Genomic DNA, 24,131 nt, shown 5'->3' with positions numbered 1-24,131 from the left:
GATAGTGGTACAACGCACACTATCCTCCGAGATAAAAGATATTTCTTGGAACTAAAACCAACAAAAACAACGGTGAATACAATATCAGGTCCTGTAGACTTGATTAAAGGATGTGGTAAAGCACAATTTTTGTTACCTAATGGTACAAAATTTTTGATCAATGATGCTTTATATTCACCACAATCGAAAAGAAATTTGTTGAGTTTTAATGATATATATTCCCATGGGTATGATACTCAAACAATGAATGAAGGGAATGAGAAATATATGTGTCTTACCACATATAAATCAGGAAAGAAATATGTGATTGAAAAACTACCAATGCTCCCTACTGGATTGCATTATACACATATACGTCCCATTGAATCAAACATGGTAATTGATAATTCTTCAATATTAACCAATTGGCATGATCGATTAGGACATCCTGGTTCAACAATGATGCGAAGAATTATAGAAAATACACATGGTCATCCATTGAAAGACCAGAAGATCTTTCAGAATAATAAGTTTCAATGTAAAGCATGTTCTCTTGGAAAACTTATTATAAGACCATCACCAGCCAAAATCCAAACTGAATCACCAATGTTTCTTGAACGTATTCAGGGTGATATTTGTGGACCAATCCATCCACCATGTGGACCATTCAGATACTTTATGGTATTGATTGATGCCTCCAGCAGATGGTCACATGTATGTTTATTGTCAACTCGAAATGTTGCATTTGCAAGATTACTTGCTCAAATAATAAAATTGAGGAATCAATTTCCCGATTATACAATCAAGAAAATTAGACTTGATAATGCTGGTGAATTTACTTCCCAGACTTTCAATGATTATTGTATGTCTATGGGAATCATTGTTGAGCATCCTGTTGCTCATGTACATACTCAAAATGGATTGGCTGAATCATTGATTAAACGTCTGCAAATGATTGCTAGACCAATGATTATGAAAACAAAGCTCCCTATTTCTATATGGGGACATGCAATTTTACATGCTGCTTCATTAATTCGCATCAGACCAAGTGCATATCATAAATACTCCCCATTGCAGCTTGCATTTGGTAAAGAACCAGACATTTCTCATCTGAGAATTTTTGGATGTATGGTGTATGTGCCTATTGCACCACCTCAACGAAAGAAAATGGGACCTCAAAGAAAGATTGGAATTTATATTGGTTATGATAGTCCATCGATCATTCGATATCTTGAACCACAGACAGGCGACGTGTTCACAGCACGTTTTGCTGATTGTCATTTTAATGAGGAAATCTTCCCAATGTTAGGGGGAGAACAGAAACATACCGAAAAAGAAATTACATGGTATGTATCATCATTGTTACATCTGGATCCAAGAACAAAACAATGTGAAAAAGATGTACAGCAAATTGTGCACTTGCAAAGAATAGCAAATCAAATACCAGATGCATTTGCAGACACAAAAGGGGTAACTAAATCATATATACATGCTGCAAATGCCCCTGCTCGAATTGAAATTCCGAAGAAACAAATTGAAGATAGTCATGATGTCATTAAACGCCTGAAGCGTGGAAGGCCAGTTGGTTCCAAGGATAAAAATCCTCGAAAAAGAAAATTCATAGAGAAACACAATGATCACAAAATAGAGAATGATGTTCCTGAAGAAACACATAATGATCACAAAATAGAGAATGATGTTCCTGAAGAAACACATGATGATGAAAATGTTTTGTCAGAACCACAAACTGACGAGAATCATGAAATCTCTATCAATTATATTAATACTGGAAAAATATGGAACCGAAAAGATATAGAAGAAATTGATGATATATTTTCTTATAATGTGGCAATCGACATCATAAATGATAATGAAGATCATGAACCAAAATCTTTTGGTGAATGTAAAAATCGGCAGGATTGGATAAAATGGAAAGATGCCATCCAGGTTGAATTGGATTCGCTAAATAAACGTAATGTTTTTGGACCTATAGTCCTTACACCTGAAGGTGTAAAACCTGTTGGATACAAATGGGTTTTTATTCGAAAGCGAAATGAGAAAAATGAAATAGTAAGATATAAAGCTCGACTTGTTGCACAAGGTTTTTCTCAAAGGCCTGGAATTGATTATGAAGAAACGTATTCTCCTGTGATGGATGCAATTACGTTTCGGTATTTGATTAGCTTGGCAGTATCTGAAAATTTAGAAATGCGTCTTATGGATGTTGTTACAGCCTACTTATATGGATCACTTGATAGTAATATATATATGAAAATCCCTGAAGGATTTAAGATGCCTGAAGCACAAAGTTCAAAACCCAGAGAATGTTATTCTGTGAAATTACTAAGATCATTATATGGGTTGAAGCAATCCGGCAGAATGTGGTATAATAGGCTAAGTGATCACTTGATGAAAAAGGGATATGTAAATAATTCAATATGCCCTTGTGTTTTCATTAAGAAAACAACATCCGGATGCGTAATTATTGCTGTATATGTTGATGATTTAAACATCATTGGAACAAATAAGGAAATTCAAGAAGTTGTGTCATACTTGAAAGAAGAATTTGAAATGAAGGATCTTGGAAAAACCAAGTATTGTCTGGGTTTACAAATTGAACAAAAAGAATGTGGAATATTTGTTCACCAGACAAATTATACAGAAAAGATCCTTAAACGTTTTAATATGGACAAATCAAATCCTTTAAGTACTCCAATGGTTGTTAGATCATTAAACATAGAAAAGGATCCATTCCGTCCATGTGAAGATGATGAAGATATTCTTGGTCCAGAAGTACCATATCTAAGTGCTATCGGTGCCCTTATGTATCTTACAAATTGTACAAGGCCTGATATATCTTTTGCCGTAAATTTATTGGCAAGATTTAGCACATATCCAACAAAGAGACATTGGAACGGAATTAAACATATATTCCGTTATCTACGAGGAACGACAGACTTGGGACTTTTGTATTCAAAAGATGCTAATCCAAGTATAATTGGTTATGCCGATGCTGGATACTTATCTGATCCACACAAAGCACGTTCTCAAACTGGATATGTATTTACTCGTGGAGGCACTGCAATTTCTTGGCGTTCACAGAAACAAACACTTGTAACAACTTCATCAAATCATGCCGAGATTATTGCACTACATGAAGCAAGCCGTGAATGTGTGTGGTTAAAATCAATGACTCAACATATCCAAATCTCATGCGGATTATCATTCGACGAGAAGCCTGTGATACTATATGAAGATAATGCTGCATGTGTTGCTCAAATGAAAGAAGGATACATAAAAAGCGACAGAACTAAACATATTCCTCCTAAGTTCTTCGCATTCACCAAGGAGCTTGAGAAGAATAAATGTATTGATGTTCGTCACATTCAATCAAGTGAAAACTCATCAGATCTCTTCACAAAGGCACTTCCTACGACAATATTCAGAAAGCACATATATAATATTGGGATGCGCAATCTACGAAATTTGTGAAGAATTGTTCGTGTCAACATGAGGGGGAGTTTACGTGACTGCACTCTTTTTCCCTTACTATGGTTTTTATCCCAATGGGTTTTTCCTAGTAAGGTTTTTAACGAGGCAGTATAAAAACACGTAATGTATACAATCATTATGATCATCATCACAAGGGGGAGTGTTGAAAAATTATTTAAAAATGTGTTAAATATTTGTGTTGAAAATGTGAATGTTGAATGTTGAAAATTAGGTAAAATTAGGTGTTGAATATTGAAAATTAGTGTGTGATGATGTAGGTAATGATGTATTTTATTTTTGGATTATTTGTAAAAATTTTCTATAAATAGATCTCTCATTTGTGAAGAAAATCACAATTGAGTTGAGAGAAAAATATTATAAAGTGTGTAGTGTGATAATTTTGAGAGTTTGAGATTTTTACTTTTTTACCGTAAATTTTTACTTTTTCACAACAATAATAATAATTTTGACAATCTAGAATGTAGCTGTTCAGCTGCACAAAGGCAATATGGAGGCCTACTCTGTTCTCAGAGCATTCAAGCCCTTGAAATCAATTCCCATTCAATTATCTTCCATTTCTTGTCGCGCCCCAGTTCACTCAGGTTAATCACGTCGTACAACACTAGCCCAAAAAGCATGGTGGCGCCCGTTGTCAGGAAGGCCGCCATTTGCTAACTTGCGCTAGGGGCGATATTTCGCCGGCGGAGGGGTTGATCCTACGACCTCAGCCTGCATATAAGACCCATAGCGCTGTTTCTTTTTAAAAAAAAACAAAATCTTTTGGTGTTTATCTGCTGTATGAATAAATTTGTGTACTCTTTTTTGGGCGCAGGCAGAGGAGGAATTTTGAAAAGAGCATATGATGGATTGTTATTGGATGCCGGGGGCACACTCTTGCAATTAGCTAAGCCAGTTGAAGTCACTTATTATACAATTGGCCAAAAACATGGTTAGTTTGAGCCAGGACATGGTCGATTCTATTTTGGCATAAAATTAGATATGACATTTGATATTTTTTTTCTTTACATTGGAATTAATTTTATCGGTAAAGATGATATCTTGGTGTCAATTTATTTCTATTATATTGCATGGTTGTTGAATTCTAGTGTTAATGAGTGTTCTTGGAATGGTGCCAAATACAGGTTTACAAACTACTGCAGCTGAGATAAAACAAGGCTTCAAAAGAGCTTTCTCAGCTCCTTGGCATGAAAAACTTCGATACCAGGTTTATATGTCTCCTGAGTTTCTCAGGAATTTTCAAGAAATTAATTAAATGGCAGGACAAACACATTCAAGAATCTGCATCTTCTTTTTCATGCTTTTGAATCTCTGTCCTCTGACTCTTTTCATATAGGATACATGCTACTTCAATGAATGATATTTGTGACGTTGGGATGATCTAGTCTATGTGATAAGAGTTGTTGATCATTGGCACTTTTGTTGTTTATGTCATGTGTGTTTGAAATGTACTCAATTATCCACTGGAGGTAGGTGTTATAAGGAATCATTTTTCGCGATGTAATTCATTAAAGAGTTAAATGTGAAAAAATCAGAAAGAGACCAATTATATCTTCACCTGGTTATGTGCTCAAAATCCGACTAAAATGGAGGACATTTTAGGCTCGCGAAACAACTATTGATGTAGTTGGAGTCCTAACAAGTTGGTTGAGTTTAAAAGCATCAAGTTTCTTTAAACTAATGACCGAATTTTTTCTATAATTGACAGGGTGATGGCAAACCATTTTGGAAACTTGTGGTTTCTGAGGCCACGGGCTGTGACAATGAGGATTACTTTGAAGAAGTATATGAGGTGAGCTTTTCTGGACTCTAGTTGTTTAAAATCGATTGCTCTCTTTAATTTTATTTATCACATTACACACGGAATTTTTAGGTAATGGTACCTGTAAAACACAATTGGTTTCTAGCATCTGATCTGATCTGTTCTTTTAACAGTATTATGCAAATGGGGATGCATGGCATCTTCCTGATGGAGCTTATGAAACGATTTTGTGTTTGAAAGATTCTGGAGGTCATCATCTATCTTTACATTATGTTGCATCCATCATTGAATCTTAAAAATTGCTATTGTCATTTCAAACCTGTTTTCATGTGTTAACTGAATAATCTCTCAGTCAAAATGGCTGTCGTGTCCAACTTTGACACCCGCTTGAGGAAATTATTGAAGGACCTCAATGTGTTAGACTTGTGAGTACCAAAGTTTCCTTGTGAATGGTTAGCTAGTGCTTGCAACTAAATTTTGTTTTGGCATTTGGCGAGCTAAGTTATTCTACTAAAAAAAACATAAATTTTGGAAATCTTGTAGGACATTTTATTGGTCAAACAAACTCATATTTGGCCTAGGGCGTTGGACTTGTCTACTATTTATTACAATAATTATTATTTTTTTGGATTTAGATTTGATGCTGTCATCATATCATCAGAGGTCGGGTACGAGAAGCCAGACGGGAAGATATTTAGAGCTGCTTTAGGTATGTGTAAAAGCCGCTAACCCATTTTACGAGTCGTTGATAGATCATGTCTTATTCGTATCCATCTGTTACTGAAAGCGAATGTATTTACTTGGTTTGTCATTTAAAGTCTTTATCTTGGATGTTGTTGCTCCATGTAGTCATATACCTCGAATTTCTAGGTGATTATTTTTGATTGTACAGATGGCTCATTTGTCCTATATTTAGTATTTAAACTGAGTAATGTTGTAGATCAGATATCAGTAGAGGCCAGTAAAGCGGTGCATGTGGGAGATGATAAAAAGGCTGATAAAGAAGGGGCTAATGCCGTCGGAATTGACTGCTGGTTAGTTTGATATTTTGTTATCATTGTTTCTTGATTCCTAAAACACTTCTGTAAATTGAGCATACTACTCTAACTAACTTCATACGAGCGTGCAGGTTGTGGGGTACGGATGTCAAAGTCTTCTCAGATATAGGGAACCGCATCGTGAATTCAAACTGCCGCACATAATAAGTTGACTATTATAATAAATGTTAGTTTCTGCATGGTGAATATTAAAATATATTTTAGTTTCAAATGTTTCTATTTCAATATCATTTATTTTGTAAATGATATTACAGTATTTTGTAAATCTACGTGGGTAGATTTGATTTTAGACTGTCATTTATATTTGTGCGGGTTTACCTCGGTCACCTCACTCAGCAGTTTTGTTGTTTGCTACAGTAGAAAACATTTCACAGAAGAAGAGGCAGAGAAGTGGTGGGCTGAAAATGGAACAAGGGTCTGTGAGAGATACGACATCCAGACAATGCAATAGCATTTTGAGGAGATCAGTCCTATGTTTTGATTGCTTTGTTCATAATGTCACTATATCGAGTTGGATCCCGACGTTCAGGTTGTTGGAGTTGCTACTCACGCCCTCTTAACACAGAAAATATTATAATTTTTGGCATTTATCCTTAAAGACTGTTTTCCATTCTCATTCTCACGCCTAGAGATGTCTTTTTAGGTGATGGCTAAATTTTGCTCAGTTGCAAATTTTATATTTTTCATTCCTTGGCTTTGGTTAGAGTAGTTTGCCAGCGTAGGACTAAACCTTCAGGGGAGCATGAAATATTTTCTTTCAATGAATTTGTTTCATAGCCTACCGGAACTTTTTTTAAAAAAATATATATTTTATCAGTAGAAGGTATATCCCATTGCATTTTAGTGAGTACCGGCACAAGCAGTGGCATGGATGGCGTGGTTTCTCACATTCTAAAGTCTAATCAATGACTACCTTCATCTATTAATTTTGGATTTCCAATAAAAGATGAATAAAAAAGAGAGAGAAAAAAAACTAGCCATATGTAACACAATTAAGCGTCAAAATTGGATAAAGGACAAAAAAGAAAATTTTGTTTTTTTATAAACATTACATGTCGTTTCTTAAAAATATCTCCTCCCTCAATAAAAAGAAATTGATTCCTCTTACAGTTAATTACCTTTCTATCTCTTAAAAAAATTGACTAGTTATGTAAAAAAAAAAATGTATTTGAGCCGGTCAGCTAAGTAATCGACTGTCACAAATTAATAAAACTATATAGTCTAAGATATTTAGTGAGTACGTACACTTCAATTATTAGGTTGTGTTTGGATTTGAGGAAAATATATATTTGTGAGATAGATTTCAAATGACTCCATTTGTTTAAAAATTTGAAAACCACTACATAATTAGGTAATAAAACAAGTTAAAAATGAAAATAAGAAATTTCAACCAAAATGCCTAGACAAGTTGCAATTACATGCACCTTTGGATTATTGATCTGATGTTCAAGTGGTTCATATGCAGCAATATGTGACCCAAAAATTCTGTTGTGACCCTGTCCACAGAAACCTTATTAATTCTTAAAAGCCTTGATTTATGTCCATATGCATTTAAGCACTTGTTTGGAGGACATGTGACACAACTTGATGATATATGCCTTATTAAATGTGACATGCATGAATCTTGCATCCCATCATGCCTAGGCTACTCGTCCCCTTTAAATTATTTAACTTTTGTGTTAGAATTAATGTGAAGATCTTTTCATTAACAAAAAAAAAATAAAAGAATCTGAAGATCTTTAATCGTATATTTCGTAATCTGAGATCCATCATCATATATGAAATTGAGATTTTGATTCTGGGGAAGGAATGATCATCAAGGATTAAACATAGATACACTAATAGTTATACTTTTAAATAATATTACATGAAAAACAATAATTTAGTTGAGACGACAAGGGTGGTTGCAGGTATTTAATTAGTACTTGGATCCATATCTGTTGGTTCTATTCTATCAATCGTTTTGGTGGTACCTTTTGAGCGATTTGTAATGCATGTCGAGTGAAAAATAAAAACGAATAACTCAGCCTAATTGGAAAATACAATACATAGCGCCGCTGTGTGATCTAAAATCCATTTTTTATTCCTTAGCAATTGATATAATGCAACTCTCGATCATTATGTTACGGGGCATAGATGACATAATGCTGGAAAATCTGTACTTTTGTGTGTCAAGTGAACAAATTGGTAATCAAAAGTAAGGTCTATAGAAAATGCATGTTCTCTGTAAAGTGAGAGCACTTTTTACATATAACAAGTGTCTTTGTTGATGGGGTCTACGGGCATGCATACTAATTTTATGGCATAGATAAACTCCAAATAATTGGTTTGTTAGGTTTTGATCATTTAATGAACATATGATCAAGATTTGTTGCACTTTGTTTTGCAAGTTGGCAGTTTTGTACCAATCTTAATTTTGTGATAATGTAGACCCGAAACCAGCTTAAAAGAAGACCTATTATGCAACCGTAGTTACCACTTTTATCAAACTATGAAAACATATATAGTAGCTAGCTAGAGACCATTTGTACGTACGTAAATACTCAAAATTTGAGTAAAAGATCATATATAATTAACTCCTACATTTAATCGATTATATTATATAATGAGTACTAAAAGCCGCATGCAATCTTATTTTGAAAGTACACATAATGCAATCAGAGATGGGCAACAAACGGAAGAATTAATGTTGTAACTGATGAGATGGGGAACACAGCACATGCAACTCTATCGAAGATGAAATTATAACCGATAACTGACTGACTGGGTGTGACGTTATATATATAGTTATATATAATCTGTGTGTATGTTGTGCTTCCTGGTCCATACACGCTATGGCAATTTCTGTACCTAGTTAATGGCACCTACTTGGGTTGTTGGGTATATTCACTTTTGTCTTTCCAATGTGTGCGTGCCTGCAGCAACATATATAATCAAACTGGCAATCCATGGAACCTTCAATTTAATTGCCATAGTATATGTACAATACTTTAATTTGCAAAAAAAGTTGAATGTATAATTCGTAGGATCATTGATGGAACCTTTAATTGAGGTGAAATAATTACAGGTTGAAAACAAAAAATAAATAAATTATTATCACAGAACAAAAAACTCAAACCAATTAAATAATTTTATAACAAAAGATGACTTAAAACTGTGTATGAATTGAAGTTGCTAGAGAACGTTTGATTAATAATATTTCAAACAACTTAAATCGTAGCCCTGATTGTGTATAAAATGTGATATCCAATTTTCTTATATATTCATAAAATAATAACAAGAATTGTGAGACATTAGCATGCATGGCTAAGCCTAAAGGAGTACATAATGAGCTGCTATGTCAACCTCCAACGCGACAATGATTTTGATCGCCCTTCAGACATCACGTGACGGGCGGTTGGCTCCATTTGATATTACTTATGTTATATTATTATAAGTGTACTCGATATATCGTAGTTCTAAAGTTTGGATTAATATTTTTAATTATTACGAAAGAATTAATTAAAAATCCATGGACACATTTTGTAAGAGAATATAAGGACATGGGTACACATGATTATGTTTTGGAAACAACAAAGAATTTTGTTACCGACAATACGATTGCAATTACATTTCCCATAAAGTACCACTTGTACACGTGATTAATATTTAAATACATATTTGATTTATGTAGATGGTAAATTAAATAGCATAAGGACTGTTTCCGCGCTAATAAAACTTGCTCATATTTAATGACGTAGAGTTGAAGTCTCACTTGTGAGAGTTTCGCTAGATAGAATTTCTGTGTATCCCAAAAAAGGAAAAAAGAAAACTCACTCTTATTTGACAAAAAATAATTATAGATCATTCCCATTCAAATTGATTTTTATTTAAAAATTTTAATTAAATATTAATTATCCGTCCAGCCCTCCTATCAATTTTGTATGTCTCTCTCTCTCTCTCACACGCACATATCAAAGTCTATTTAAAAAAGGAAAGGCGTAGCCCATTTCTTTATCCCATGCACTTGTCTTCATATCTCCTTCTCTGCTAATATTCATGGCTCGATCCCTATCCATAACTAGTTCTTATCTTTTGAGTTATTAAAAGAACTGAAAAATATCTAGCTATTTCAAAACTTTCTACATTTGGTAGCTGACAATGTCTAGCAGGAGATCTCGTTCGAGGCAATCTGCAGGAGTTTCCAGGATAAGTGACGATCAGATCTCTGATCTTGTGTCCAAATTGCAACAACTTATACCTGAGACCAGCATTAACAGATCACGATCCGATAAGGTTTACTACAATATATATCATTATTATTATTATTATTATTATTATTATTATCATTTGGACTTTTCCCTTCTTATATGCTCTATGCATTTTTCTTGTTCTCCTACCATTTTTTAAATTTCCGGGTGTTTATTCTTCATTTTTGCTTATATATATATATATATCAAGGTGGTGTGTTTTATTTGCACATTGCGTCTCATGCCCACAACCCCAATTAATCCTCATTTAATTAATGCTCACATGCATGCCTAGTTTTGTGGGACTGTCGTGTTCCCTTCAAGATTATTATGCATTTTGTGAACGTATAATATTTAACAGCTAAAAATACATGCATATATATCCAGCAAATTTTTTATGTTATGGTTGAATATTAATTAATGTGAATAACTCGGGCAGGTCTCGGCTACAAAGGTGTTGCATGAGACTTGTAACTACATTCGTAAGTTGCATCGAGAGGTCGATAATCTGAGCGACCGATTATCGGAGCTTTTGGAGATGGACAGTGCTCAAGCAGAAATAATCAGGAGTTTGCTAATGTAGTAATTAATAATTAATATATATTGATGCATTAGATTTAGAGCTAGCTTAGAATTACTGCTTGCTTGTACGTAATGTTTCATTCTTGTCTAGGGTTTGGTCAAGTTAGGACCTACTTAATATTATATTTAGCTCTTTGGGCTAGCTCCAAATGCTATTTAATAGCCAACCATCTCCCTATGAGAGAGAGGCCTGGGTTCTATTCCCAGGTACGTTAATAAAAAATAGTTCTCACTCCAAGTAATTGTAATAATTTTACTAAAAAAAAATGCTATTTAGTATTGGCTGTGCGTATTGCAAATTCATAAGAAGGGCAGGTTGTGTTGTAATGTTTTTTTTTTAAAACCTTTTGAAGCCATTTTATGTAATGTTGTGATTATATCATATCTGCAATCGAGTCGATCTCATTCTATTTATATATACTATTCCCAAAATGCATAACTCGATCGATCTAGCTAGTCGCGAGATGAAACGATTAAATCTTGAATGTACAAAGTCTACGTAGATGTCGTGCACATTAATAATTCGTAAATTCAATTAAGGAACCGGATGCATTAAGCAATAATATTATTGTAAGCATTAAATTTATTTCTTAACCGGTGCATGTTTTTAATTAGCTATCTTAAATTCATAAAATAGAAATCCGACTAATTAGATTTATGTAACGTCATACATTACATGTGCTGCCTCATGATCGAGGATAATAAGCATCAAGAGCCTCATGAGATTAANATATAGCCTCACTTAAATTTAATAAAGAATTGATTAATATATGAGTAGAAATTTTGGAAGACATAGGATTCCTATATATAATCTGACTTTTAAAAGTGAAAATCCCCTACATTCTCATAATGCCATTAAAGTTGATTCAGCTCCACTTTCATACCCCACGTGGGGTTTTTCTTTTTTCTGAATAAAATATTATTTAGTAACAAGATGGGTACAAAAAAAAAATGTTGCCCAAGAAAGCATCAGGAAGAAGACTTGTTTAATAATAATTAATATCAACAGATCGAAAAAATAAAATTAGAAACATAAAGTGGATGCATGTGTACTCTTTGTTACTTTTGATCTTGTTCTTAATTGTAGGGCAAAATACCGTATACTTTTCTTCTTCTTCATCATTATATCGCCCAAGGTCCAATTTAATTTAGTGTAAATAGATGAAGGGAGCGGGTTGGGTCCCCTCTTGGATTAAAAAGCGGGATAGCACTTTTGTATATAATTTGACAACGTAATGCACAAACAACAAAAAACTAAAAACGCACTTATTAGTCCAAAGAGTGGATTGCTTTTTTCACAAGGTCATCCTATCTCATTCTCAATTTTATCTAGGTTGTTTATTATTATTATTATTATTATTATTATTATTAATTTTTAATTTAAAGTTAAATATCATTACTTTGTTGTTTGAAATATATGAATCATGCTCGTGATTTCACACTGATATTCTAATATAAATAGATTAGTCATTTTTAAGATCAATATAATATCTAACGAATATATATAATATATAATATTTAGTAAATAGTGGAAACGTGTCACTTTATGGTCCTTTTTCTTTGTAATTTTTTAATTGTCTTAAACTTTCTAGTCCGTTCTTTTTCTAATTGTCTCCTTTCTTACTTCACTTTCTTCCTTTGAAACTAGAGCTCACAGAGAATATAAATGGACCCTTCCACATATAAAGTAACTGTGCATATTATAAAAAAAAATAAAAAAAAAGGACCACGTTTAATTTTACTGATCTATAGGTACATATATACATATATATAGTTGCTGTTTAATTAATATATTCACTCATTAAAAAATGTGATTTATTGCTAAAAGTCTATTTCTATTATTTTGGATTCGAGAAATATTATCTAGATGGAACTAAAGAATGGTTTTAATTAGCGGTAAATGGCCCATTAATTGAGTATTTAATTAATTGTTTAATAAGAATTAATATCTCAATAGTAAAGTTGTGATTAAGGACCGTGTGTGCACGTAACTATCAAATTATATACAAAATTTAATAATAAAAAAATCGTCCATTAATAAAAATAGAGATGTTAACACTTGGCAAAACCCTATTGGCGGAGTAAACGCGCTAATTGACATGATATGATTATCCATCAATCTCTTTGGGAACTTGGACCTCCACTTCCCCCCCTCCTTTCTTCCACCAAAACAATGTGTACCTTATGCTTACCACATTGGACTTCAACAATCTTGCAGTAAACTTACTACTACACTTCATGTAAAATCGTGATAATACTTGCGGGGTATAATTGAAAAACATATATAAATATTTGAAATCTTGATGCATTAAATTTTAAAAAAAATTAAGAATTTATAAATAACGTAACCTTAGCTAGTGGGGAATCATGCATGTATAAAAAACCATCAAGAAAATATTCAGGATAATATAAATATACCATGTTCTCGATCAATCATTCTTTTTTATCAAATCAATATTCTATTCATGACGCGTTTCTTTCCTTTTTCCGTTAGAATTCCAGCACAAATTGAGTTACCACATACAATTCCAAACTCCACATGATCAAAGTATAAGAATTTATTTATACATGTTTCAAGTACACACACTCACACCCTTCATTAATCGAGAGACAATTAAATATGAATGAGTTTTATTTTTATCTGTCAAATCAAATGTCTGTAATTCTCTGTAGAGTGGGACAAACCACCACCGACTATAAATAATCTTTAATTTGTTTTCAAAAACATAGTTTTGTTGTATAATAATTGATATTTTGAATATAAATTATGAAATGGCCCAGCTCCCTCAACTCCAATTCCACTCAAAATATAATCAGATCCCATACAGCAAGTACTGTGTGTTTGTTTTGGTATGCTGTTATCGAACAATTGAATTGCATCAATTATAACTATGACCGCTCAATGATATTATATGCATGCATTTCTATCCATTTATTTATTTATTTTTGAAATAATGTTTAAGCGGGCTTTCTGTTACACTCTGATTTATTTCAAATTATAAATTATAGTAATTCGATGAATGTGTTGTACGCATGCGACACCTTACCCTATCTAGCTACATTGAATTATTCGTTTAAAAGGGTCAAATGCCCCTTGACCATGCAAATTAAATTATTTGATGACATCAAACATAGGCACTTATTAACATATCGAATTCGAAGCTGTTGGTCATTGGTTTAAATTTTTTCTTTTCATTTTTTTTTATCTGATATTATTCGCATTTTAAATTTGAGGGGGGGGATCAATTTCTCTTAATCCAAAACGCGTATAGTAGACAACAATTTTGACTTCAATGAAAAAGGCATGTTAATAAACTCCGAGTTTTCTTTTATACGTTAGATTATGACTGTAGGGGATTCGCTATATTTATTTTTCACGAGAAATTTTGATCGATCTGCAGGTTGTAATTTCAAACAAATTTAATTATTGCATCAGAATAAGTAGCTAATTGATAAAGCATCAATTTCAAAATCCGAATAATTAGGCTGCCAATATATATAATCTATAATTTATTGTTAAAATCATATCTGACTGAAAATAGAACATTGCAATGAACAAAAATAAATTGTTAATATAGAAGAATGCTTGCTTTTGGAATTAGCCGTCACATTTCAATTTGCTATGAAAATATTGGTCACCTTAGTCAAACCATTGGACTCCGTCTCCACCCAGAATTAAATTAAAAGGTTTTTAAAATCCTATAATAATAATAAATAAATAAAAATTGATGAATGGTCAGAAACAGGCTGGCCACTGACCAAATTTCGTGGTGTCGTTACCATTCCTACCCTTGTTTATGTCACGTGGCCTGCACTGCACGTATACGTATCAAAGTATTGAACAAATTGTATATATTAGCTTTCATGTTTCTAATATCTATCAAACCATGTATAACTGTACAAGGAATTTTGTTGATCTAAATTTCAATTTGTTCGATAAATGGGGTGACATGATATTTTTTGATCACATCACTTTATTTATATTATATTTTCGATCATACATATGGTATCGATATTGATTTTATAATCGAATATAATTTGAAAATTGTTATATGAATGAAAAAAATATCCCTATTCTGATTGAAATCATATTTTATGTTCAAAAATTTAAACCTAACAAGAATGGTGTAATTAATAGTCGAATCACGAATATGGTCAAGTATTATTTGTCATTCACACAATCCTATGGGTTGCATGTATATGCCACATAGTGACTGTGGGAGTGAAGTGAACTCTGTTCTTCTTCTTCTTCTTCCATGCGCGGTCATCATTAATTACACTCCCGTGGATTTCAGCGTTATTTTATTCCATTTGAGGTTTATTTTTTTTATTTATTTATTTCAGCATTCAAACTTTCCTCCATACCCGCGCCCAAAAGCAAGAATCCGTTGATTGTTTTTTAAAAATTATCAACACCTCTCCACCATTTACATTTTCCTAGAGAGAGAGCGTCGCACTTTTATGTTTGAACCCCATATAAAAACCAATCCCATGTTTTTATTTCTACTTTTTTTTTATCGAGGTTACATACGTACACACTTGGATTGCAAGTTCTATCTCCTGCACCCTTCTTTTTCAAATCTCGAGGCAGGTATTAAGGTTCATTTACATGAGCTATACATAGGTTGTGTTGTGTGTTTTCAAGAAAATCTCCAAACTGATGACCCTTGTTACGAGGATTGAATCTTGATTAAGATGATCGTTTTAAATGAATTTACTGTTTTGTTTCAGAAAGTAACGTGCAAAGGGAACGGAGGAAAGGTCGAATCCTAGGCAAAATTTTTGGTTGAGGGATGGGTAAAAGACACAGTGTAGTCTTTGGTGGTGCTGTTCTGTTCCGTTTTGGGAGCTAAACAGTTACTGTAAAGAGAAAAGGGCAAAAGAGTTTATCTTTTAAGGGTCTTACTTTTTTGGTTATATACATAATATCCAGTCACAAAAAAGGATCTTCCTTGAGCATGCAAGAGAGAAGAGGGATTCACAGGTTACATAGAAAATGAAGAAGAATTTGAAAAATAATGATAATAATAGCAACAGGGATGGTGGTGAGATGTCCAAGCAGAAAGAAAGGCATATTGTTTCTTGGTCTCCAGAGGTCAGATTTTTTTTCATATTTTTAGGTGCCTATTTACTCATTCTCTCTCTCTCTCTCTCTCCTTTTTTTTGGGGATGTTTTGGATTTAATCTGTTTTATCTGATGATAATATGATTTCTTTCGTTTGCAGGAAGATGATATCTTAAGGGAGCAGATTCGGGTACATGGGACTGAAAAGTAAATCTCTATTCTTTTATCTTTTGTTTGATTTTTTCCTATGGGATGTGATCATTTGATTTGGATGTGTCTAAAGATTATTTTTTTTTGGGTAAGTGAGACTGATGGATGTGATTTTGTCATAGTTGGACTATTATCGCATCAAAATTCAAGGATAAAACGACGAGACAATGTAGAAGGAGGTTAGAATCAAGATAAAAATAGGCATCTACCTCTATTATGTACTGTAAATCTATTTGTTGCAATCTTTTGAATTCTTGTTCTTATATGATTTTGAGTATGCCGTTGTTATTCAGATGGTTCACTTATTTGAATTCTGATTTCAAGAAAGGAGGATGGTCACCTGAGGAGGACATGCTCTTGTGTGAGGTGCATTATTTAAGCCTGTTTTCTACGCCCTCTATGCTTCCAAGATTGATATTTGTTCAATCATCTTTTAAATAATATTCTTATTAGAAAGCTGATCCCTGAAGTGCTCCAGTGAAATTGTATTTAGAACTATTGATTTTGATTGGTGGCTGAGTTATAAGTCCATTTTTCACTGGATGGCACTATGAATCTTTTAAAAAAGGTTTCATGAAAGAGTGTTCATATATTTCAACAATGTGAAAATGGGAATGACATATCAGACTGACATTAAGCTTGGTCTAATCATCAATGTGACTTGCAGGCGCAAAAGATATTTGGAAATAGATGGACTGAGATTGCAAAGGTGGTTTCAGGCAGGTAATTAATCACATGAAAATCAAGACTTTTCCTTGTCCCAACTTGTTGGCTGTATTTGTTGGCGTAGAAAAATAATAGTTGTTGCAAGGAATATATCAATTTTTCAGAACTGACAATGCCGTGAAGAATCGATTCAACACTCTATGCAAGAAGAGAGCAAAGCATGAAGCATTAGCTAAAGAAAACAGCAACACTTCATATATCAACTTAAACAACAAAAGGGTTATATTTCCCAATGGGCTCGATACATATGCAGGATCTGAAAATGCCGCACCTCTTAAGAAGATAAGGTGTGTTACTTGTCATGTTCCACTAATTTGAAAATATGCTACTGGGATCAAGTGTTACGAATAACAACCAATCCGGTGATTTAGGACATCAAACACTGCAGAAAGTTGCTACCGGGATGAAAAATTAACTGGAGAATATGGAAATGCCAATCAACTTCTTAGACCTCCATTTGCAGCAACAGCGCAAAATTTTCGTAGTTGTGAGGGTAACCTTGCCTCTCAGCTGCACGACAGCCACATGAAGGAGGCGTCATCTGATGGATGTGAGTTCCAAAGAATATTTTGGTTGTAGGATTTCTAGCAGATTGCGATCACCTAAAGGCACAATATATGGAAATGGATAATAAATAATACATAAAATGGTAATTAAATAATTAATAACCTTTCTCCATGTAATTGAAGTTCAAATAGATAGATAGATAATGTATTGCATTTTGAAGCTTATGCAGCTGCAAATGACAAAAGACAAAGAACATTTCTTAAGAAGGACGATCCTAAAGTACTTGCATTGATGCAGCAAGCTGAATTACTTGGCTCACTTGCTATCAAAGTTAATTCTGAGAAGACAGAGCAGAGCCTAGAAAATGCCTGGATGGTGCGTAGATAGAATTTATCCTGTCTTGAATCTTGTCAGTTTTTGTACACTATACCACAACACCAAAGGGAAACATGTACTCCAGCTTCCGCCTTGACATTTTTTTTTTCGTCATTTTTTGTCAACTGTATACACTAAACCTGCAATATAAACATGTTCCAGGTTCTTCAAGATTTTCTAAAACAAAACAAAGAAAGCGATCTGCTTACATTCAAGGACTCGGATACTAGATTTCAACTCAAGAAGTTCAAAGAGTTGATGGAGAATATTACATGTAGCAATGAATGTAGTGATCCATCTCGGAGGTAACTAAGAGGCTAATTTACGTTTAAATTCAATTTGAAATTTCATCCCATGCAAGATCTAATTGACATCTTTCCAGGCAATCCGATATGTATGAGTCCTCCCCAACTAGTTCTGAGTACAGTACAGGATCAACTCTGGTGCCTAATGCATTATGTGATAAAACAGAAGATTTTCATGCTGCTATATGTGCACTACCTCAGAACACTGGACAGGAACTGCAATCAGATCAGTCAAATGACCAACATTTTCTTGCTGAGGAAAGTGGAATATATCATGGTGCAAGCATAGACCAAGGTGTTGAACATTTATTTTTTGCAGGATGATAAAATAAATGCTAGTGCTGATAATAGTGCCATTTATCGTAGCAGATACGATGTTAAGTAATGAAGGGATAAAGGCTGATGATGGAGCTCTATGTGAATTTTCCAACTCAGAATTCAGTTCCCCTGCTCAAGTGACACCAATGTTCAGAGCATTGGCTGCAACAATTCCCAGCCCAAAATTTTCAGAAAGTGTAAGAGTTCTGTCTTTCAGATACAAATGTGTCAAAAACACCAAATTATCAACGCCATTTATAGCATTTATATCACCTTTGCATCCGATGGCATGTGGTGGCTTTTATAAGGTCGAAAGTATATTTATGTCACTTGGAATTCATTCCACAGGAAAAGCACTTCTTAATGAAAGCACTCGGAATGGACTCAACAACTCCAAGCCCAAAGACCACTACTTCACAAGCTCCACCGTGCAAGAGATCCCTCCTCCATTGTCTCTGATCAATTCCACTGATCAATTTTACACATTATAGTCTGTGGAGCTCAGATTCATTGCGGTACCCATCGGAGTTTTTGAACAGTGCAGTGTTTTTGTCTCTTTTTTTCAGAATTTTCTGTTCTTGGGTTGCAGTTATCTTGACCTGAGTTTTTCCGAATAGGCCTGCTAAGATCTACTTTGCAATCTAGTATGCTAATGGAGCATTCTAAGAAGATCAATCGCCATGATCTGCATCCCGGATACTCACATTGGTTTTGGGTGTTTCCTTGGTGTGTCATTCTTTTGTTTGTTGTCTCATGGAGCTCGGATATGGCTATCCATTGTTCCAATATGTTTTTGTGGCTAGATAAGCCTATTGTACAGAACCAACACTAAAAGTTATTTGATATTAAGTGTAACTATACAATTGGCAACTCGCCAAGATTACCCTTTAGAGATATTGATAGGAGAAAAACAAAGATTGTTACGAGTCAAAGGAGAGTGCGAAGTAGGAAACGCCGGCCTCCTATTTGCTTCATTGAGCAGAGTACTAAATAATATGCATGTTTCATGGTGTTCGGAGATTTTTAATGTAATTCATACTCATTGGAGTGGAAATGGAATAGAATTCTTTGTGTGCAGATAGGCATCTCGTTGAAATCTAAAAGAAGTGAATGCAACGTAGAAACTGGTGGTATGTATTGAATTCAATATTTAGCAGTCTTTTGTGGAAGCTGAGCTGAAATTTTTACTTACAGAAGGTAAAATTTCTTGCCTTTTGCTCTGTGGCTTCTATCTTCTCTGCAAAGCTGCCTCTTATGAGTTGAACAGGGTGGGTTTAGAGGTACCTTGGGGGGAAGAATGGGGATCCAAATGATCTGTTATTTAACTTGGTTAGCAGTTGATGGTGGGAAACAAGTGTCATCATTACCAAAGCAAAAGTCACTGGTACAAGGGAGAGGGTAACCTGTACAAAATAAAGTTTGCTTTGAATGGCAGCACCCCCAAATATTTGTAGGCAGCATTGCATGTTATTCAGGTGCTAAAAGTACTTTTTCGAAATGTATCTCTCTGCAAGCTGATAAGTACTGATTGCAATTACGATATATATAATTGTAAATTATTTTTCGATTCAAAATATATTGAATTATTTAATTTTAAATTTTGAAAAGACTTTATAATGACTAGTAAAATTACAGACTAATTGCATTAGTGTGAATGAAAAGTATTGTTTGGAAATAACATGCAAATTATGGAAAATATTTAGTTACACGGATAAATAACAGTGCCTCACTTTACATGAATAAATTTTGTACTAGCTTGTTCGCAACACATCTTTTAACCTAGGCTGAATTAAAAGAAGCTGCCAAGTCAACAATTACCTCAGATTTTAAATAACGTAAGTCATTTGTGGGTAAGAGTATAAGCGTCAGAACCTGTCTCAATACATCCTTCACAAGTTATATGATACCAAACCTTTGAAGTTCCATTAACACTTTGTCCTTGAAGGAAAAAAAAAATGAATGCCACAACATTGTCAAAAATCACGATCCCTGTTGTGTCGTCTTCCTCTTCTTTTGCATTCTTTGCAGCTTCTTCGATTTAAGGTAAATCTGGTATGACAATCCAGAGAAAACCATTGCAACACTTCCCCATTGCTTTTCCGACAGGGGGTTTCCGCTAAGAACTGAAGACACGACGATGCTCACAAATTTTCGTGTGGTGGTAATAGTCGTGTTAGTCAAGGAACCAAACCTACTGATGGTCAAGAATATAAAATTTTGGCCCACTGCACCACACAGACAGTAGAGAAGAATGTCCCATGCAGCTTCTGGGTGCAGCTTGCAGAATTGGATCGCATCGTATCCCATGGCATTTGGAAGGCCAAACATGAATATGACGTTGTAAATCGTACCCCATAAGTTCATTCCAAGCATTATATTCCAAGCACTTGTTTTCGGGTACCTGAATGCCAAAGTCAACCTTTTTGTCAATAAATAGTTATATAATCAAATCATAAGCCACTTGAAAAAAATTTGTGATAACTAGGTGGACAAAAGCGTCAGGCCAGCTCATGTGTTTTTCGAGCTGACACATATATCGTTTGATTTAGCATACGAAATTATCGAATTTCAGTGAATTGACATATTCAAATATATTTTCAAGCCAAATTCAAACCACAGTTCTTTTAAGTGTCGAATGTTGACTGTTCACTATTTTTACCTTGCTGTAATGGAATCCTGAGTGGCATTGGTGAATCCATCAAAAGCCAGGTTTAGAAAACAAAGCCCATATCCAAGGGGAGCATTTGGGCGAGCTAGTTTTCTTATTGTCTTCGAACTAGTCTAGGAAAAAACAAAGCAAAAGAGAGATATTAATGTAGAAAACAGATACTAATTTTGGAACCACCAAACGAACAACATCAATTCCTGGATTGGGTCTCTAATTACCACTGACAGCACAATTTAGCAACTCACATGGAATGACTGACAGATAACAGAGGTTGAATATTTATTTTTTAAAGTTAGATTTAACACTATGAAGGGTTCACAAATACTAAGGAAAACATGGTAACTAACACATACTTTCAAAAGTGCAAAACCGGAGACCCCTCCAGCCACAAGCAAAGTGCAAAAATACTCCGGGAAGGTATATTTTATACCATAAACTAATGTACCCATCAGCATCACTGCACAAAACAAATATGCTGATTAACAAGATTACACTATGGATTTTTAATATTAAATTTCTAATACGATAATATAGTGGTACTCCTGGTAAAGTCCAAACATAAGCCAAATCATACAACCAAAATTCTGAGAATGCTAACTGAAAATCAGTGCTACTACTGTTCAATGCAATGAAAAGTATGGATATAAATTTAGATTGAAATGAAGCAACCTACATAGACTCAGTATATTTCCATATCGTAATTACAGATATTACTTCCTCCTCGATGGGGAAGAAGATTATTCTAATATTTAATTGCATTCCTCCAACAGTAATCGAAGAATCCTCCAATAGTAATCGAAGAATTAAACACTTGGGGTGCAAAGATAGTATTTTTTTCATCTGTAACTGCAACTTCAGCTAGCAACAAAAGTAAGATAGAGATTGGATATTTAACTCAACATATATAATTAGTAATGACTTACCCGGAATCATTTTTGAGGATTTTGCCAGAACCTAAACACAATAATGGCACAATTAGTACAAAATCTTGCATGACCCGAAACGATTTGGCTTCGTGGTATCTTAAGCAGCGAATATGATATTGATTGGTGGTGCGAAAGCTAACTGACAGCATAAAACCCAAGGGAAAACACAGTCACAGAACCATTTTAATTTAGGATATTTCTTATGTTAACCATAAAGCAAGCATAAGCCTATAGTTACCATATTTTTATGCCATTTTGGTGGATCTCAATGAAACAGGTACCTTAATTTTTTCATAAATAAATAATGCATATAAAACATATTATGCAGACATTTCCGCAAAATTTGTCAAATATTATTTTCGGAGTGAAATTTTCTAAAATATTGTTAGGGGCAACAGGTGGAATATTAATGAAGTTGCAGCAAAAAAACACTTAAATGCCCATCTACACAAACTTATACATGGACTCATTAAGAAAGATAACAAATAAAAGATCTACCATTCTGAGATACTCTTAGGTGAACAATTAAGACATCGATTTTATCATTTCTACAACAGTAAGCCTAATTGCAGATCAAAATCCATTTCCAGTTTCAATAAAGCAGTCAAAATTCCTCAATCACGCATCAAGCTAAAGCCACGTTTAACCACGTCACAATTAGATATTTAGGTTCATTATTACATAAAGAAACTAAAGAAAAGGGTGAGGGTCCTTATAATCTTGAACGTGCCTGAGCCGGGTAACTAATGTACTTCAACGCTTCAATCCCCATAGCTGGCCCGATCGTGTTGGTGATACCAGCACTCCAGTAACTCCACCAAGGAGCTCCACCATTTCCGCCATCAGACCAAATCTTTATCACTGTGCAATAATCACACGACAATTAGAAAGCATCCAGGGGAGAAAATTCAGATTTTACTGAAACTGGTTCCTCACAAACTTACTTAAAAACGACCAGATTAAACATACTACATTTTGTGCTAAGTTCAAGAACGCCAAATGCTCGAACCTCTTCTTATCAGAACCAAATCTTTTAGTGGACCTAAAACAACATAATCAAGGAATTTTCCATTACACACTGAAGGATTTAATACATTGAACACAAAGGATATTAGGCAAATGGAAGCATGCTCAGAGCTAAATATATTCATATTACAATTTCCACCAATAATATACATCAGATAAGGAAAAGAATTCTCTTTTATTTTAAGAAATTTAGACGTAACTAAAGAACTGTATATTACATAGCAACAGGTAATGGATCACAAAGAAAATTTGAGCTGAATAAAAGAAATGAATATGCTTACACGGTCTCTTGAAGAACCCCTTGATAAATATAAGCAGCCCAAATTCCGGCAACACAAAAGGCGAGGAGAAGTATGCGGCGTAGCCCGGAGTTCGTAGACTGCATTGCAACAAGATAACCACAGGTAGCCACCAGATCACCGTCTCGGAACAACCGGAAACAGCTCTTTTAAATACCGAGTGTAAAATAAATCCTTTCTTTATTTTCGGGTTTTCTGAGGAAGACGAGGTGGGACCAGACACGTTTGAGCTCCCACGTGGAGAGTTTCTAATGGTCATAATGGGTTTTAGCGAAATTTGATTGGTGGACATGATGCGGAGCACTACTCTTAACAATTAATAAAAACAAATAATTTTTTGACTTTTGGTATTTCATTTCGTTCATCAGGAAAATCAACAAGACTAGACTCTCAAGTTGATTTCTCTGGCTTTGTTCAAACATTTTTTGGTCGGATTCCTTTGTTGTCTACAAACTATATCCTTTCTCAACTGCATTTATGATCGATCATAATGGTTTGTCGTATGCAAATGTTTGTTAAGAAAATCTAAACGATCGGTAATTAACTAAAATGCATACACACAACGCCAATCCATTTATAATGTCAA

General features: G+C 34.1%; 4 protein-coding genes across 14 annotated transcripts; 3 read left to right on the top strand and 1 right to left on the bottom strand.

Annotated features, from left to right (window-relative positions):
• Positions 1–3,940: 3,940 nt before the first annotated feature.
• Positions 3,941–6,475, top strand: LOC140974543 (uncharacterized). 4 transcript variants are annotated; one of them, XR_012174804.1, is made up of 10 exons: positions 3,941–4,073; positions 4,304–4,420; positions 4,614–4,696; positions 5,198–5,281; positions 5,425–5,500; positions 5,604–5,676; positions 5,887–5,960; positions 6,070–6,121; positions 6,197–6,285; positions 6,381–6,475. XR_012174804.1 is itself a non-coding variant. In XM_073438055.1 (9 exons), the coding sequence occupies exons 1-9, from the start codon at positions 3,980–3,982 to the stop codon at positions 6,451–6,453; spliced, it is 768 nt and encodes a 255-aa protein (XP_073294156.1). In that variant the 5' UTR covers positions 3,941–3,979; the 3' UTR covers positions 6,454–6,475. The 4 variants fall into 4 exon arrangements, 1 of the variants encoding a protein (XP_073294156.1); XR_012174803.1 differs by having other exon boundaries at positions 6,192–6,285; XR_012174805.1 differs by lacking the exon at positions 6,070–6,121.
• A 3,845-nt stretch (positions 6,476–10,320) lies between these two features.
• Positions 10,321–11,192, top strand: LOC140972408 (transcription factor PRE3-like). The gene is made up of 2 exons (XM_073434844.1): positions 10,321–10,584; positions 10,978–11,192. Exons 1-2 carry the CDS (start codon positions 10,450–10,452, stop codon positions 11,119–11,121), a joined length of 279 nt encoding a protein of 92 aa, XP_073290945.1. The 5' UTR covers positions 10,321–10,449; the 3' UTR covers positions 11,122–11,192.
• Positions 11,193–15,382: 4,190 nt separating this feature from the next.
• Positions 15,383–19,954, top strand: LOC140974539 (transcription factor MYB124-like). Of its 8 annotated transcripts, none has more exons than XR_012174802.1 (14): positions 15,383–15,711; positions 15,852–16,215; positions 16,346–16,392; positions 16,518–16,574; positions 16,689–16,761; positions 17,063–17,118; positions 17,226–17,408; positions 17,493–17,671; positions 17,849–18,003; positions 18,166–18,308; positions 18,386–18,603; positions 18,675–18,823; positions 18,975–19,141; positions 19,821–19,954. XR_012174802.1 is itself a non-coding variant. In XM_073438048.1 (13 exons), exons 2-13 carry the CDS (start codon positions 16,117–16,119, stop codon positions 19,083–19,085), a joined length of 1,470 nt encoding a protein of 489 aa, XP_073294149.1. In that variant the 5' UTR covers positions 15,384–15,707; positions 15,852–16,116; the 3' UTR covers positions 19,086–19,707. The 8 variants fall into 8 exon arrangements, 6 of the variants coding, with proteins under 6 accessions (XP_073294149.1, XP_073294148.1, XP_073294151.1 ...); XR_012174801.1 differs by lacking the exon at positions 19,821–19,954 and adding an exon at positions 19,244–19,707 and having other exon boundaries at positions 15,384–15,711; XM_073438048.1 differs by lacking the exon at positions 19,821–19,954 and having other exon boundaries at positions 15,384–15,707; positions 18,975–19,707.
• Positions 19,955–20,433: 479 nt separating this feature from the next.
• On the bottom strand, positions 20,434–23,835 carry LOC140974542 (UDP-galactose/UDP-glucose transporter 3-like). The gene is made up of 7 exons (XM_073438054.1): positions 23,528–23,835; positions 23,165–23,262; positions 22,951–23,081; positions 22,218–22,248; positions 21,648–21,751; positions 21,286–21,407; positions 20,434–21,027 (listed from the first exon to the last, which is right to left on the bottom strand). The coding sequence occupies exons 1-7, from the start codon at positions 23,629–23,631 to the stop codon at positions 20,607–20,609; spliced, it is 1,011 nt and encodes a 336-aa protein (XP_073294155.1). The 5' UTR covers positions 23,632–23,835; the 3' UTR covers positions 20,434–20,606.
• Positions 23,836–24,131: the final 296 nt, after the last annotated feature.

This window comes from Primulina huaijiensis, chromosome 3 (genome assembly GCF_012295235.1).
Source record: "Primulina huaijiensis isolate GDHJ02 chromosome 3, ASM1229523v2, whole genome shotgun sequence".
In the NCBI taxonomy this organism is placed as follows: Eukaryota; Viridiplantae; Streptophyta; class Magnoliopsida; order Lamiales; family Gesneriaceae; genus Primulina; species Primulina huaijiensis.
The sequence above is the reverse complement of the archived record's forward strand: the minus strand, read 5'-3'. Positions and strand labels throughout refer to the sequence as shown.